General features: G+C 34.8%; 1 protein-coding gene across 3 annotated transcripts in view; it reads right to left on the bottom strand.

The window, feature by feature from the left end:
* Positions 1 to 16,806, bottom strand: part of PDHX (pyruvate dehydrogenase complex, component X) — a 73,720-nt gene that overhangs the window by 23,971 nt on the left and 32,943 nt on the right. For 2 of the 3 annotated variants that reach the window (XM_011940704.1, XM_011940703.1), the window contains exons 4-6: positions 11,156 to 11,355; positions 8,293 to 8,391; positions 2,064 to 2,238 (exon numbers count right to left, since the gene is read on the bottom strand). The exons of the other annotated variant lie outside the window; for it this stretch is intronic. In XM_011940704.1, the coding sequence (XP_011796094.1) occupies positions 2,064 to 2,238; positions 8,293 to 8,391; positions 11,156 to 11,355 (474 nt within the window). The remainder of the gene's footprint in view (positions 1 to 2,063; positions 2,239 to 8,292; positions 8,392 to 11,155; positions 11,356 to 16,806) is intronic. 3 annotated transcript variants of the gene reach the window in all.

The raw sequence follows: 16,806 nt of genomic DNA, 5'->3' as shown, positions 1-16,806 counted from the left end.
ATTTGAGAAGATTGTTCTAAAAATGAAGTGTGTCTCAAAGTGCATTCTCTAAACATAGTGGAGTTAAACTAGAAATCATGAAAGGTAACTGAAGCATCTTCAAATATTTTGAAATTAAATTCATACTTATAAACAACTCATGGATCAAAGAAATCACAAGGGACATTAGAAGCTCAGAGACCTCCCAAACAGGCAAGTTAATTATTTCTATTTGGATTTGTAATTTTTAAAAATAACATGAGGATCTTATTTCTTAGAGATTCATAATAGAAAGTATGAATGAGATAATCAAATATTCCCGTAACTTCTCTGTAGTTTTTTCATTCTGTTCCTTGGACCGCTCAAAAAAGCACGATAGGCTTTAAATTATATCTAATTCCTTTCTCGTCCTTCACTCTATTTTGGAATTTCATTACAATCACTTCAAGATAATACAAAGCAAATGAAAGTGTGGCTGATTTCATTTTTACAAATATCATTAAGAAATTAAACACTTTATGTTAGCAAAGTACTTGGTCAAGTAGAATAAATACTCTCTACACACTATAAGAATTCGAAAGTAAGGTTTACTTTCCTAACTTGAGTAACTTTTTTTTTTTTTCTTTTTTGAGATAGGGTCTTCCTTTATTACCCAGGCTGGAGTGCGGTGGCACGAACACAGCTCACTACAGCCTCAACCTCCCAGTCTCCAGTAATTCCCCAACCTCTGCTGCCTGAGTAGTTGGGACTATAGGCACACGCTACCACATCCAGCGGATTTTTAAGTATTTTTGTAGAGATGTGGTCTCACTATGTTGCCCAGGCTGGTTATTGAATGCCTGGGTGCAGGCAATCCTCCCACCTCAGACTTTCAAAGTGCTAGGATTACAGGTGTAAGGTAACACACCCAGCCTTGAATAATCTACTTTTTAAAGACATATGATCGAATTATACATATTTTATAGTCAATATACGTTATATAGTCAAAGAGTGGACTATACACTCAATATACATAGTGTCTTGTCCAACTGCATGTCCTTAAAGAGTAGGTTATTCAAGTATGCAGTATATTAATCATTAATGGATATTTAAAAATCTGTTTCCCATGAAAGTTGTACTGTTTTCAACTCTTTTAAAGTATCACATGGTATACAGTTCTCCACTAGGAGTACAGATTTATCTATTTATTTTGCTTTTTATTTTTTTAAGTGCCCATTCGATTTTAAATAAACTTGGTTATCCTACACTTCTTCTGATAGGAAGTAAATAACCTGAACAGGAAAGGCATAGAGAGACAAAATGGAGGAATTTGAAAACAAAAAGGGGCTGTTATGCTGCATGCACCTGAGAAGAAAAGAATGACTACCTATATAGTTTTTTATAGTGAGATTATCAATTCCCTAGTTAAAAAGTAGAACACATCCACAAAAGGAAGCTAGTGTCAGCCACTAATTATTAGTATCACACTTAAGAAAAGACACGAAACATGAGATTGTAGGGAATATATATGTTACTGACGTTGTGGAACCTGTGGTAACTTTAAATTGAATTATAGTTCTAACGTTTATTTGGAAGTTAACGTACAAACAAATTTTGGTTTCTGATAGGAAATCTGTAAAACAAAGCATTTGGACTGTTTTTTCTTTATCACTGAGTTACTATTGAAACAGATTAGTAAAACTAATCTGTTTTAAATCTATTCTTAAAACACACAGTAATTGTTCTTATTTTCTCTCTCACTTAAATCTGAAAAATAAAACTCCAGGCCAGGCGTGGTGGCTCATGCCTGTAATCCCAGCACTTTGGCAGGCCAAGGCAGGTGGATCACCTGAAGTCAGGAGTTTGAGATCAGCCTGGCCAACATGGTGAAACTCCATCTCTACTAAAAATACAAAAATTAGGTAGGCGTGTGGTGTGCGCCTATAATCCCAGCTACTCGGGAAGCTGAGGCAGGAGAATTACTTGAACCTGGGAGGCAGAGGCTGCAGTAAGCCGAGATCACGCCACTACACTCCAGCCTGGGTGACAGTGCAAGACTCTGTCTCAAAAAAAAAAGAAACAAAAATGCACTTAGAGAACATTACCACTGCACTGGGTTGTCCAGGAGTTGATACTGGTGGGATCATAGGCCGGGGATAAGATGGCCCGGCTGTGGTCTGTAGGGGCGAAGGTGCTGTGGGAGTGGCTGCAGGGGCTGGAGTTGGTCTGGACTCGGTAATCTTGCCCGTCTGTTTCAACTGGACAAGTCTGAGAGCATCCCTGGAAATAAGAGCAAAGTAGATAACCATAACTAGCAATAAGGAATATAACAGAACTTTCAGAAAATGTAGATGAGATGTGCAGAAAAGATACACAAATATACAGATGTCAAGGTTATAATTAAAAACCAATTATTTGAGCTAGAAAATTAAATCCTGTCTCTTACCTGGTCTGCTGACCATTATTTGTCATGTTTTAATATTTGCATATTTTCAAAAACCAAACAATAACTAAAATTTTATTAAAATTGAGCGTAAGTATTGATTTTTAAAAAGGAAATTAGTCTTTTTTCTGTACAGTGGATGTTATTTGGTAGATCAACAATTAATTAAAACATACTCTCATCCTTCATACTCATGAAATAATATTCACATGGCATTCAAAAAGTGTCAAGTTTATTGTAAATATGGCTTTCACCAGGATACTTCCTACATCATTGTTCACTTATTGTTTATTCATTGTTTATTATAGTGCAAATCAGCTTATTTATGACCAGGAAATCAAATCATTTTAAATTTTACTCAATATGCCATCAGTACAACCTAATATAACAAATCTAACCCATGATATATTTTAGAATGAAAAATAACTAGTTACAGACTTGCCTTTGTATTACTTCGTAAAACAAAGGTATTTTTGTCTTATAAGAGGATATAATTAGATTACTAAATATGCTAAGCCCTCAACTCACTATGCTAAGTTACAGTGGTATTAGGCAATATATTTTCTTAAAATAATTTTTGGAACATTTTAATATCCAGTAAGTATTTAGGAAAGTATTTTTTCCAATTTAAGAAAAAAAAATTGTTTTATATAACCTAAAAAAAATTCAGGGTGACACAAAATCTAAAGAAAAATTAGTTCTCAAACAGTTAATATTTTGGTATTATTTTTCAAAAAAACTGATGAAAGATTAAAACCTAGAACCTGTTGAGCATATTTGAGAAGACCCTTTTACTTGTGGCAACATGGTAGGAAGAATTCTGAGATGGCCCCAATATTCCTGCCCCGGGTGTACACGCCCCATATAATCCCTCTTGACGGTATCTGGCCTGTGAATATGATGGATGTTACTCCCATGATTAGGTCCTATTATGTGACAAAATTGGTGGCATTTTATAGATATATGAGACTTCAAATCAGTTGCATTTGAGTTAATCAAAAGGCAAACTACCCTGGAGAGGGCAAATACATCAGCTAATCTCTTAAAAGAAATTAGGCCTTCCTGGAAGAAGAGACTTGAAGTAAAGAGATTCAACTACTGGCCTGAGAGAAGCAAACATGCATGTTGTGAACTGCCTATGGAGACCACACATAGCAAGGCCCTGCACATGGCCTCTGGGAGCTGTCAGGGGTTCTTGGCTAATAGCTAGAAAGAAAACAAGGGCCACAGTCCTACAGTCCCAAGGAAATACATTCTGTCAACAACCGCATGAGATTGGAAGAGGACCCCAAGCTTCACATGAGTCCCCAGCCTTGGCCAACACTTTGATTTCAGCCTTATGAGTCCATGAGTTCAGAACCTGGCCATGCTATGCCAGGACTTCTAACCTACTGAACTGTTAGAAAACAAACAGGTATTATTTTAAGCCAGTAAGTTTATTGTAACTTGTTATGCAATAATAGAACACCAACACAAGCAGGAACACTCTAACTGAGGTGCAAAAATCTGTATGGTTAATGCCTGACTACATCTATTTAAAAAAAAAGGTTGCTGACACTAAATTGACACATTTTTAGCATAACTATTACTTATTAGCATATTTAGTAATATGTAATATTTAGTTATGCTAAATATTACATATTTAAGATAACTATTACTTGTTACTTTATTTTTTAAAAAGCAGTTTAGTTTTATCTCTGTAGGTTCTTGGGTAGGTTAATCATAAAGAAGCAGGAAGAAAATTCATTCTGGCCACTGGCTTACAAAAACTTTTATTGCTGATTTTATTTTTTATTTTTTAATTTTTTTATTTTTTAAAGAGTCTCACTCAGTCACCCAGGTTGGAGTGCAGTGGCACAATCTCAGCTCACTGCAATCACCGCCTCCCGGGTTCAAGAGATTCTCATGCCTCAGCCTCCCTAGTAGCTGTGAATACAGGTGTGCACCACCACACCTGGCTAAGCTTTATAGTTTTAGTAGAGATGGGGTTTTATCATGTTGGCCAGACTGGTCTCAAACTCCTGGACTCAAGTGATTCGCCACCCTTGGCCTCCCAAAGCGCTGGGATTACATGTGTGAGCCACTACACCTGGCCTTTTTATTACCGATTTTATACTTATATACCTATGAAGTATAAATCTTAATTATTCTTTAGTAACAGCCAACGATTTAGTTTTCTGTAAGGCAGAAAATGGTTTTAATGATTTCTGCACATTAAATAATCAGACTAAACTCGGAGCATTAGGTAGACATTAAAAGCTATAAAAATTAGGAGAAAAACAAATCTGCAGATAGGCAGAGGATGCTCTGGAGGTTAACTCAGGTAGAACCTTCTCTACTGGTTTCCCTGAGAGAACAATTCATTTGGGTGTGACATGAATTCATTTTGAAAAGAAATGCCACTAAAACATAGGCACTTGCCTGTCATACTTACCTAATTTTTGATGCTGTGTGATGAACACAAATATTACTACAACTATGATTTAAGACACAGATGTACCAAAGACATTGGGGCTGCAGGCAAAGAACCTAAATGTTTTCTGCTTCTAATTGTGGCCTTGACACTGCTTTCTTAAAACAGTCACATGTACAAGCGAAGTCAAGTCTACACGCTTTGGTACAACATATGTATTCTGACCAATGCTTGTTTTAAGGCAAAATTAAAATAGTAGCCCTGATACCTAAGATTTTTTTCACAAATACAGTGGGCTGGAGGCATCTGGAACTGATTTTTCTACTCGCACTTTTAGTGGACATGGTATGGAGGATGTCCTCACCACGTCAAGAATGTGTGCTGGCTGGGCACGGTGGCTCACGTCTGCATTTCCAGCACTTTGAGAGGCTGAGATGGAAGGATCACCTGAGGCCAAGAGCTTGAGACCAGTCTGGGCAACCTAGTGAGAAACAGTCTCTACAAAAGTTTTTAAAAAATTTAGCCAGGCATGGTGGCACACCTGTAGTCCCAACTATTTGAGAGGCTGAGGTGATAGGACTACAGCCTAGGAGTTCAAGGCTGCAGTGAGCTATGAACACACCACGGCACCCCAACCTGGGTGACAGAGTGAGAGTCTATCTCTCTCTTAAAGAAAAAAAAATCAAAAAATAAAAAATAAAAAAGTGTGCTAAGATATTTTGGGAACAGTTATGCCAAGGCCCGCACTTTTTCAACTGTATCAGAAGATGACATTGGGCTACAATTTTTCCAAAGCTCACCTTAATGATAAACTTAAAATGCAGGCATTTTTAGTAGTATAGAAAAGCAAAAATCCTCAATAATGTATGCTTTCAGGATTCATTTTTCTCATAAAATCTTTTGTACTAGTTCTTATTTTGAAGACCAAAGGTTGATGCCTTTCTCATGGAGAGTTAAGGAATAAGGGCAGGGAAGAGAAAAGGGTAACAGGGTAGAAAAGATGGCAATAATACTAAAAGCCTAACTCTTTAATACTGCTTCCTTATGGTATTCAGGAGATAATACCATTTTGTTCTTAAGAAATGTTTCATTAATATTATAACTTTCAACTCAGGTTTAAAAAAAAAAGATATTTGTGCACCATACATGTATTAAGCACACATGGAAAGAAAAGGAAGGAAGAAACCTTTATTTCTTTATTCTACTGCTGTCACACTACTGAACTGCCCTCCAAAAGGTTACCACATCACCAAATTTAAGAGTCTTTTCTTAGATCCTACCATCCTTGACTTTTCCCACATTTCCCAGGTATCCTCCAACTCAAGGATTTTAACCTCTAAATAGTTTCCCTATTTATGAACTCAATCACAACAATTGCTTTATTATCTACCAAATCTACCTCTCTAATCCCAAACTGTCTCCTGAGATACATCTTCATCTCACTGATCCTGATACCTACATGGCTTCTAACTAAGTCCTGAAAGTAAGCTTCAAACATTACTAACTCCACCAAAACAAATGCTTCCCAAATCCTTTATTTCTATTTCTGGAGACAAAACTATCATCACCTAGACCAGATCCAAATTCATTCCTTTATTTGTTGCTACTCTGGCCTACACTCCACATCTGTGAAGGTTTCTGGACTTTATCCTTACAATGTTGTCTATATCAGGAATCTTCCTTTTAGATCTTCTAACCACATTCAAGTATTCATTATCTCTTACCTGGATTACTTTAGGAGCCTATTAATTTATCTCCTTAACTCATCTTTTTCTGCTCCAGTTTATCTTACACAAATTTGCAGAACTGATCCCCCTAAGGTGCAACAATCATTATTTTACATTTCACCAAATCCTCAAAGATTAATGAATTAAATACAGACTCTTCTTCCTAATCCTCAGAATTATGAGCAAGGCAAGTCTACTTTGTTATAAAAATAGTTGCTTTCTCCCATTTTTACAGAGAGTGCTACTAAGGCACAGACTGGTAGAGACTAACAAGATTAAGATACCAACAGTAGACACAAATCGGGATTGGTGTGGGGAAGAAACTGGGATTAACTGGCAACCAAGGTTCTTAATTTTAATTTTTTACAGCTAAGTGTAACTTTTAAGTCCTTTAACTAAAAATCCCGCGGTCTGGGATGTTGCCTTTCAGTCAGCTCTCAGGACAGCTGATTTCCAACTCATGCAGTGTGGCATGAACTTCACAGTATGTGTGTGATAGAACCACATACTAATTCAGTTCACTAATTCACATGTTAATTCAGTTAACAAATCAGTAAGAGTGCAATATAGATAAATGAGGATATCTAAGAATTAAAGCTACATATTGCTTTCAATAAAATAAACACCCAACAGTAAGCCAATGCTTTCATGAAGAGTAAAATAACCCAGTGGAAAAAAGAAGAAGTTGCCTGGCCCAACATTGCCACTTATAATTTAATAACCATTGCTCTCTCTTGACTTATAAAAATTCTGGCCAATATTATTTATTATTTTCTATCAATATTAGATAAACATGGAATGAGTACATTGCTTTAAAACATAAACTCAATTTGAAACATTTACTATTACCGCCAACAGAAATGTAGCACATAACACTACTGAAATTTTACATTAGTTCATAAGCCTATTTGATTAATCTTTGTCTACCCTACTAGACTAAGTTTCAACAGAAAAAGGGCCATCTGTTTTGAAAGACCCAAAAATTTAAACTAATGCAAAGACACACCAGTGTTGCGGAATAGAAAGACCCATCATCATAAAGATGTCTGTTCTCACAAAGTTTATTTAAAATGTGATACAATCCCATAAAAATACCCCTCACTCCTACCCATGGAGCTAGATGAACTGCTTAAAATTCATTTGGAAGAATAATAAAATAAGAATGAACTAAGAAAACGGATTAATTAAAAAAAAAGAGCAAGGCTATCGCTATCAGATGTAAAGCACACAGTAAAACATTTCTAATTTAAAATGTGGTACTAAAAAAGTATGGTACTAACTCATGAGCAGATGGATCAATGAAATAGAAAAGAAAATCTAAAAAGAGACCAAACTGTGTATGGAAATTGCTTTATAACAGTACAAATGAATAAAATTCAAACGGATAATGAAAATAATTTTTTAAAAATATATTTCCTTGTTTTAGAAATGTAAATGTTACTGCATGATTTCATACACCTAATACTGTATAAAGTTTCACTGTTCCGCACTCTAATTTTCTGCATTCATTACCACTTCTAAGGATCTTGCTTAGTTACCAAATTAGAGTTGTTCTTCAGTAATGCTATAATTATTCAGAAAACAACTCTTGCACACAATATAATTTACAATGATAAAAGCAATTAAAAGTACAAAAGAACAGTGTACCTCCTTTTAAATCTTAAGACTGAATAAGCTCTTTTTATTTTCTTTCAAAAAAACACGATCATAATAAATAATGGAATTGGTTATTACAAAAAGCAAACACATACTCTTTAGTGAATATCCCCCGAGGGCCAGTGGCTGTGCCCTGGCTAGCATCCAGTGAGTGTTTTTCCAGAATATTGCGGGCAGCTGGACTTAAACGGAACCTAAGAAAAAAATATGAAGGTTAATAGAACCAATTAACACTTACATTTGATTCAAATAGATCTAAATGTCAACAGTTTTGCAAATAATTTTTAAAATCTTATAATAAAGTTAAAATGACTCCCACAGATGGTCACAGTCAAATAATCTGTACCAATTTATTTTATTCTTTAAACATTTTCATAAAAATTTAGTTACTATTTCTAAATATTATTTTAGTAAGAATAAATATTCATTAGGGGAAAGAGCTTCTATTTCAACCAATTACTTTCACATGGGTGCTCATCACAAACATCAATTGTTTCTTCATATATTTTGTATTGTGGCAAATGATACCTAAAATTTACCATTTTAAGCATTTTTAGGTGTATAATTGAGTGGCATTTAGTACAATCACACTACTGTGCAACCATCACCACCATCTATCTCCAGAAATTTTCATTTTCCCAAATTGAACTCTGTATCTATTAAACAGTAACTCTCCATTCCTCCCTCCTCCCAACCCCTGGTAACCATTCTCTTTGTCTCTATCAATTTGACTACTTCAGGTACCTCACATGAGTAGAATCATACAGTATTTGTCTTTTTGTGACTGGCTTATTTTACTCAGCATAATGTTCTCAAGGTTTATCCATGCAGCATTTACCAGAATTTCCTTCCTAAAAAGCTGAATCACATTTCATAGCATTTTGGACTTATGAGTTGTTTCTACCATTTTGCTACTGTGAATAATGTTGCTATGAACATAGACGTACAAATATCTCTTTCTAGTCTTTGCTTTCAGTTATTTTGCATATTTATCCGGAAGTGGACCTGCTAGATGATATGGTAATTCTAATTTTCTGAGAAACTGCCATACTGTTTTCCACAGTAGCTGCAGCATTTTACACTTCCACTAGGCAACAAGGGTTCCAAATTATCCATATCCTTGCCAACACCTGTCATATTCTGGGTCTGGTTTGGTTTTCGTTTGTTCGTTTGTTTTGATAATCGCCATCCTGAAGGGTATGAAGAGATGTCTCATTGTGGTTTTGATTTCATTTCCTTAATGGTTAGTGACGGTGAACATCTTTTTCATGTGCCTGCTGGCAATCTATGTATCTTCTTGGGAGAAATATTATTAAAGTCCTTTGCCTATTTTTTAATTGGGTTGTTTTGCTGAGGTTGAATTGTATATATAAACATATATATATATATATCATACCTAAGATTACATGACTAACAGTATATCTCCTTTAAGTAAAGTAGTAAACAAATGACTACACAGTCAGATAAAGAAAATAAGACCGATTAGTACAGATTAAAACAGGCTGGGTCTAGAAATTAAACCTAAGAAACAGAAACAACTGTGGAACTTGCTGCATTTCAGGGAAGTATTAAATAACTCTCATATGGGCCCAGTGTTATCAAATCTTTAGACTTTTCAAGAGAAACTGAAATTTTAGATATTTATATAAGATTAGTGACCAACCAACCAAAATAAAAGTTTTTTTTTTAATTCACTGTGTGGGCCCAAAAGTATGCAGAGTTCACAGGTCAGTAGGTTTTTAACCTACATAGTGGGGCCTCAGATTCATGCAAGTCTCTGATGATGACCGATCTTAAATAGGGTATACACTATTATTATCTTTGCAAGGGGAGAAGACCATTAGTTAGAAGACATCAGTGAGAGTGTCTTCCAATTTTTAGGGTAAATGAAAGAGGAGACAGTAAATGGGAGTCAAGGCAACAGAGTCAGAAACACTTTGCACAGGGAATTTGAAATCAGTATTTCAAAAAGCAGGCAGGACGTGGTTGCTCATGCCTGTAATCCCCAGCACTTTGGGAGGACAAGGCAGGCAGATCATGAAGTCAGGAGTTTGAGACCAGCCTGACCAACATGGAGAAACCCTGTCTCTACCAAAAACACAAAAAAACTAGCCAGGCAAGGTGGTGCATGCCTGTAATCCCAGCTACTCAGGAGGTTGAGGCAGGAGAATCGCTTGAACCCGGGAGACTGAGGTCGCAGTGAGCTGAGATTGCACCATTGCACTCCAGCCTGGGCAATGAGAACAAACTCCGTCGCCGCCCCCCACAAAAAAAGCACGGTGGATTCTTTTCTGACAATGATAAAGAAAAAAATGTTTAAGAATGAAAAGGTCTACTTTATGAAGATCCTTTTCTCATAAAGAAAAAGTAATGTTGTATAATTATATGGAATACTAAATAAATGAAAAGTTAGAATTTATAGAGTTCTTCTATTAAAGCAATGTAAAACTAAAGTGAAATGATGTGTATTAAGTTGTCTGTTTTGTTACAGAACAGACAAAATTGAGCTCCAGTCTGTGCCGGAAACTCATAATGCAGACTAGTATGAAAACGAATGCACGTTAAAACATGAATTCTATTTTATATCAGAGAGACATTCGAGCTTGGAATTCCTGTAAGTAATCAGAACTCCATAAATGGTAAGAGTATGAAGTTTGGTATACTGAATTCCATTCTAGACTTCTAAAACCTAATTCAACCTCAACATGGACACATACTGTTTGGTTTTCCATTGTGCAAGCAGGGCTTTCAGAGTACTTGGAACATAGCAGATATTCAATAACTATTTACTGAATGAACAATGATGGTTGAAAAAAAAAAAGCACACACTCTAAGGTCTGAGTGTGCTGAGAACAGCAACTTCTATATGATGTACAACGATGTGCGAATATGATTACAACTCCGTAAGAACTGCCGTAACCAGGTTTTTTACATCATCCTTTGAATAAATATACTCACCGTAGTGTCCCGGGTATGTGTTCCTTTTTGACAGGGATGGAAATCTGTGGTTCTGGGGAGGGGCGAGGCTCTGAAGGTTTTGAAACTGGCGGTGGAGGACCTACATCTTTGGGAATTTCAACATGTTTCCAATCTTCTCCTTCTTCTACTATCAAACCAATTAGTGAACCTAGCCGTATATTTTTACTTCCTTCTTCAACCTATATTTAAAAAAGAAATAACTGTAGAGAAGTAAAACCCCATGACTGCATTAAGTAGTTTATTCCTTTGTTGGGAAATTCTCCCCGTAAGATATCTTAATTTGAGCTAAAAGCTGCTTCCAAAACAGTTTGCCTCAGTCTTCCACCTGTCACCTTCTCCACTTTCTCCCACTTATACCTTCCTTCACCATTCTCCTCTTCCCAGTTGTTAATGCTACTTTCTGAAATAAAGGATAAATCTAGAATGTATCCTCTGAGAGCCTTCAAATAAACATATAAGATCCATCATTATCATCTTGTTTTTTGATGTCAATACAAATCCAAAACAGGAGCCTCTGGCTACACATCTTAACCATTTGTCTTTCCCAGACAGTTTCTATGCAATGGCTTCAGAATTCCAAAAGCTCAGAAGGGATTAACTCCTTCAACTTAGTCCAATCTACTAAAATTTACCTAATGCAAGAATCTTTTCAATAAACTTAGTCTGAAAAGATGAACATTCTAATGTATAGATAGAACTGGTTAACTATTCCAGTTAATGTTAAATATAGTCTACTTTATATTTAATTATTTCCCTTTATATCTATTTACAAAACCTGAAAAATAAAACAAAACCTCATGAGTTTTTTATAAGTATATCAGAAACACAGTGGTGTCTCAGTTAATAAAGCATTTTTTCACAGATAATACCAATTAAACACTTAAATTGAAGATAATGTTTTTAAAAGTTAAGACAGGTGTATTTTAAGCATTTCAGCATCATTAATTTATAAAGAAAGGGTTAATTCTAATTTACTTATTAAAAATAAGTCCCTAGAAAACCTTCAGATAACAATATTTTATAAGTTCACTACTGGAAGAAAACGTCATTCCCTTAACATTTTCTATTATTCCTTTTCAATTACTCTAAATAAGGTTCATTAGCTATATTTAATGAACAATAAAATGATAGGCTGCAGGGTGTCCACTAATACAGTAATGATAAGGAAAAGCATAACTTCTAGAATGAGTTTGACATTTCAGTGTAACACTAATTTCAATGCTTACTGGTATGTTCACTATCGTTAATAAGGCATAAGTTATAAGGGGTTAGGAAGCTAAGTTTACTAATTACTGATGAGGAAGAAAAGCAGCAATGCTTTGATGAAGCAAAATATATATATATATATGAAATTAGTATAGAAAACTGAATAGGAATGTTTAATGAATTACAAGCTATAGAAGAATACTAAGAAATCCAAGAAAAATTTAGTTGCTTAGTTGTTTGCCACATACTAAAAAATTTTGTTTCTGCAGAGTTCATTTTCTTTACTATGTCAAAAAGATGAATTAAGATTATTATCAGACCAATATTTGTCTTCTAAAAGTGTTTATAATTACCTGCGTGTGAATTGCTAACTCAAAAATCAAAGTAAAATGACTAATTTTCTTTAAAAATTTATACAAAAAAAAACTATTGACATACAGTCCACTTGACGTTAATTCCTTTCGAAACTGAATCAGAAATAGGATCAATATCCAAGTACAAAGAACATCATTCAAATGTAAAGCATTAAAAAAAAGTTTTGTTTTAAAAATATCAATAGATTTCTAAAATCTGAGTCAGACAACCATACTAAATCTCAAACTGATACCTCACCTTCTGTTTCATTTACTGTAAATCATATAAACGATTCCATACATACTCTACCAACATAACACTGACACCTTCACAAGTAGGCAATAAACAGCATTTATCATCATTTCAATTTTTATCATTATCTAAATATCAAATAAAATTTATTTTTAACCATTCACATTTTTTTATTTAAAAAAGTGACACCATGAAGCATGAAACCCAAATATAATGGACAAGGACAAGTGATGTACTACCATACAACTTGAATATATAACAGAAGATAAAATACAGCTGATTATAATTCCATTTAAAGTCATTAACATCTCTATATGAATTTAAGATAATTTCTTCAATCTTTCCTATTCCTTTGGTGCAAACAGATCTTTCAGAGGTATGCTAATTTCCTGTAGACATTTGCTTACATTGTAGGAGGCAAATATTCAAAACCAGTGTAGACTTAGTATAGAGGAGTAAATAGTACTCTTTGCAAAACTGTTTAGAAACCAAGCAGGCCTCTGTTACTTTCCCTTTCCTCTCCGAGCTACCTCCATGGATACAATCTGGTCTACCAAAGCATCTGGAGCGAAGGACACCTCAAATGCCAGAGTTTTCCTATGCACTCAGCTTACTTGACCAAAGCCCTCTCTTACTCTTGTGCTAATGATTTCTTAATATTAAATGCAGGGTTGTTACACATAGCTCTATTAACTTAGAGCTCATCAATGCTGAAATATTGAATGTTGAGTCTATCATTTCAAATATTAGCCTTCCCTCCCAGTTGTATACAGAATTCCCGAGTTTCAATGCTGGCTCCACCAATTACTAGTTACGTGACCTTAGTAGTTTCCTTATCTCACCATGCTTGCTTTCTGAGCTGTAAGATGCAAATAACAGTAGCTATTTCACATTGTTGTTATAAGGAATACATGAGTTATATGTAAGGCCCTTAGAATAGGGTCTGGTAGCTAGTAACTTGTTTTCATTTTCATTTGTTAAAGGTATTATTATTATTGTTGTTACTGCTGTGGTGTTTTCCTTCAAATTATGGATTTTTTTAAAACAATACATTTAACATGGATCAATATTAGACTACAGGGGACTGTCCCCTTGGTATGGGTTAGAAATTCATGCCTAAAGGTTTAGCATGTGGCTAGCATCACTAAAGGGCAAACATCAACATATACGATAATGGGTAGTAAGGCCTGTGACAAACTATTTCTTCATAATTCTCATACAGAGGCTGAATTCTATCCTTCAAGCCCAGGTCACTAGTGTGAGGCTTCTGTACCAGAGACTTCTCACATCTTAACCAATGAATCACCTGCAATACAAACAGCTCACCTAAGCTCATCTGTGTATACAAGGATATGAGAGGCAAAACATTTACAGCAGTATGTCCAACAGAGAAATTGAGGGGGTTCATTCCATTAAAGGTGCAAGTAAATATTGTCTGTTTTAATCCTGCTATTTTAAAATCAGTACATTAAGTAATTATTTAAGTATTTTTATTCTTTAAAATAGAGCAGTTTGAAAACTACCAAGTGACTACTGACAGAGCATGTGCAGCAGTTAGTGGCGATGACCTGGGTCACGTGACTCACTTACCTGGTTCATCACTATGATTTTCCATCATGGTGTGAACCATTATACAGTTTTGAACTGTTTTTATTCTTCAATTATACTGTTTATCTTATATGGACAATGAACTTTGGTTTATAAGGAAGTATATAAGAAATACTGAAAATGAAAACAAATCAATGATAAGCTAAAATACAGAGGGGAAGAAGAAACATTCATTAAGCCCTTGAATAACAGCTGTCTGGCTTTCAAGTCTCAGGCACTGTTCTAGCACAACATTGACTCATTTAATCCTAACAACCTTCTGAGGTAAATACTATCATTATTCCCACTTATAGATGAGAAAATTAAAGCACAAAGAGGTTATGTAACTTGCTCAGGATCACAAGACAAGTATGTAGCAGACGCAGGATTTAAATGTAGTCTGACATCAGAGACGGTATCCAATATAATCGCTACCAAATCAATAATTTCCCAAATCTGTAAATTATACCCAATTGATCAAAATTTATCATGCAGCACCTCAAGATGGTGCCAATATTTAAAAAAAACAAATTTAAAAGGTATAAAGTAGATGTAACAATTTAGCTTTTGATTCATAGGGAACATAAACTATCTTTCCTCATAATGTGTCATAACTATTTCAATATGAAAAAATTAGAGTTGAGAATATCTTCCATTTAATAGAATCTGCTCTGAGCTCTGAGAGGCTATTTTCTTAATTAAAAATATCATGGTCTAGAGAGAAGAATCAATTAAAGGCTCTACAACTTCAAATTTCAACCATAAACTTTCAAACCATTAAAAGGCAACTTTGAATGGGATTGTGGGCAACTTAATGAAAAAATAAGGGTGGGGAAGGGAAATCTAATGAATACAGTAGTATTTAAAAATGTATTCTTTAGGAAAATACCAGTGACACAGTATTTGAGTGAGATAAAGTGAAGAAACCAATTGAAGAATGTGAATAGTACTGAGAATCATTATTCTGCTGTTTTTAGTATTCAGATGATCAATTAAAAAAGTATTTTTAAAAAAATTTGCCTTAATACTCATGGATGTTATTTTTTAGGAAAAAATTCTGCTTTTGAAAATTGTTTTGAATAAAGGTCTATCAATAAAAATCTATCAATAAATATATTGCTAGTCAATAAATATATTGCAAACATTACATAAATGTAAATAATTTTAACATCTTATACCCTTTCTATCCTCACAAATATCCTAATTGGTGTGCCAAATTATATAGCAACCCCAAATATACTGGAAGCCAAATTAGAGAACCTCTAATAAACCCTCTAAATATGTCATCCTAAGATTCTACTTTATTAATTTATCATTTAAAACAGCTGTTCAATCTGCTAAATACTAACTTTAAGAAGAAGCTGATGAACTGATCTTTAAGTGTGTAATAACTGAAGTATTTTTGTATGAAAATTTACCAGTTTTGACAAGGCGTTGCAGCTCACGCCTGTAATCTCAGCACTTTGGGAGGCTAGGGCAGGTGGATTACTGGAGGTCAGGAGTTTGAGACCAGCCTGACCAACATGGAGAAACCCGTCTCTACTAAAAATACAAAATTAGCCAGGTGTAGTGGCACATGCCTGAAATCCCAGCTACTTGGGAGGCTGAGGCAGGAGAATTGCTTGAAGCCAGGAGGTGGAGGTTGTGGTGAGCCAAGATTGTGCCATTGCACTCCAGCCTGGGCAACAAGAGTGAAACTCTGTCTCAAAAAAAAAAAAAAAAATTACTAGTTTTTCCCTGATAAAATTGCAACATCTTGTTGTGAATTGACTCCCAAATATTATCCAAAAAGCATGTGGAATAATAATAAAGCCATGAAGGACAAAAATATACAGTCTTTTCTTTGGCAAGAAAATAGTTGTGCCACTAAAGCCGCTATCAAATATATGCACTCCCATTCCCAACCTTTTTCAGAGCATAGGGGCCAGATGAATTGGCACTGCTGACCCACTGACATGATTAGCAATTTGAAACGTATTACTTAGCACCTAAGTGGAAAAATGCTATCAATTCTGGAAGATTTCCACAGCCAAACAATCCAAAATTGGGGCCAAGAACACAGTTTGCCAAAAGCACACATAATAAAAAGTAGCTAGGTTTATTACATGGTAATTCAAGCAATATTTTTCAACATGCTGCATAAATTAGTCAAGAAAACTATTTCTGGTATGAATATTTATATTTTCCCAGTTACAAATGTACAGAAATTTTAGCCTTTGATTCATATTCCT

This window comes from Colobus angolensis, unplaced genomic scaffold (assembly GCF_000951035.1).
Source record: "Colobus angolensis palliatus isolate OR3802 unplaced genomic scaffold, Cang.pa_1.0 Scaffold192, whole genome shotgun sequence".
Lineage (NCBI taxonomy): Eukaryota > Metazoa > Chordata > Mammalia > Primates > Cercopithecidae > Colobus > Colobus angolensis.
Note: the sequence above shows the minus strand (reverse complement) of the source record. Positions and strands in the feature narration are given on the sequence as shown.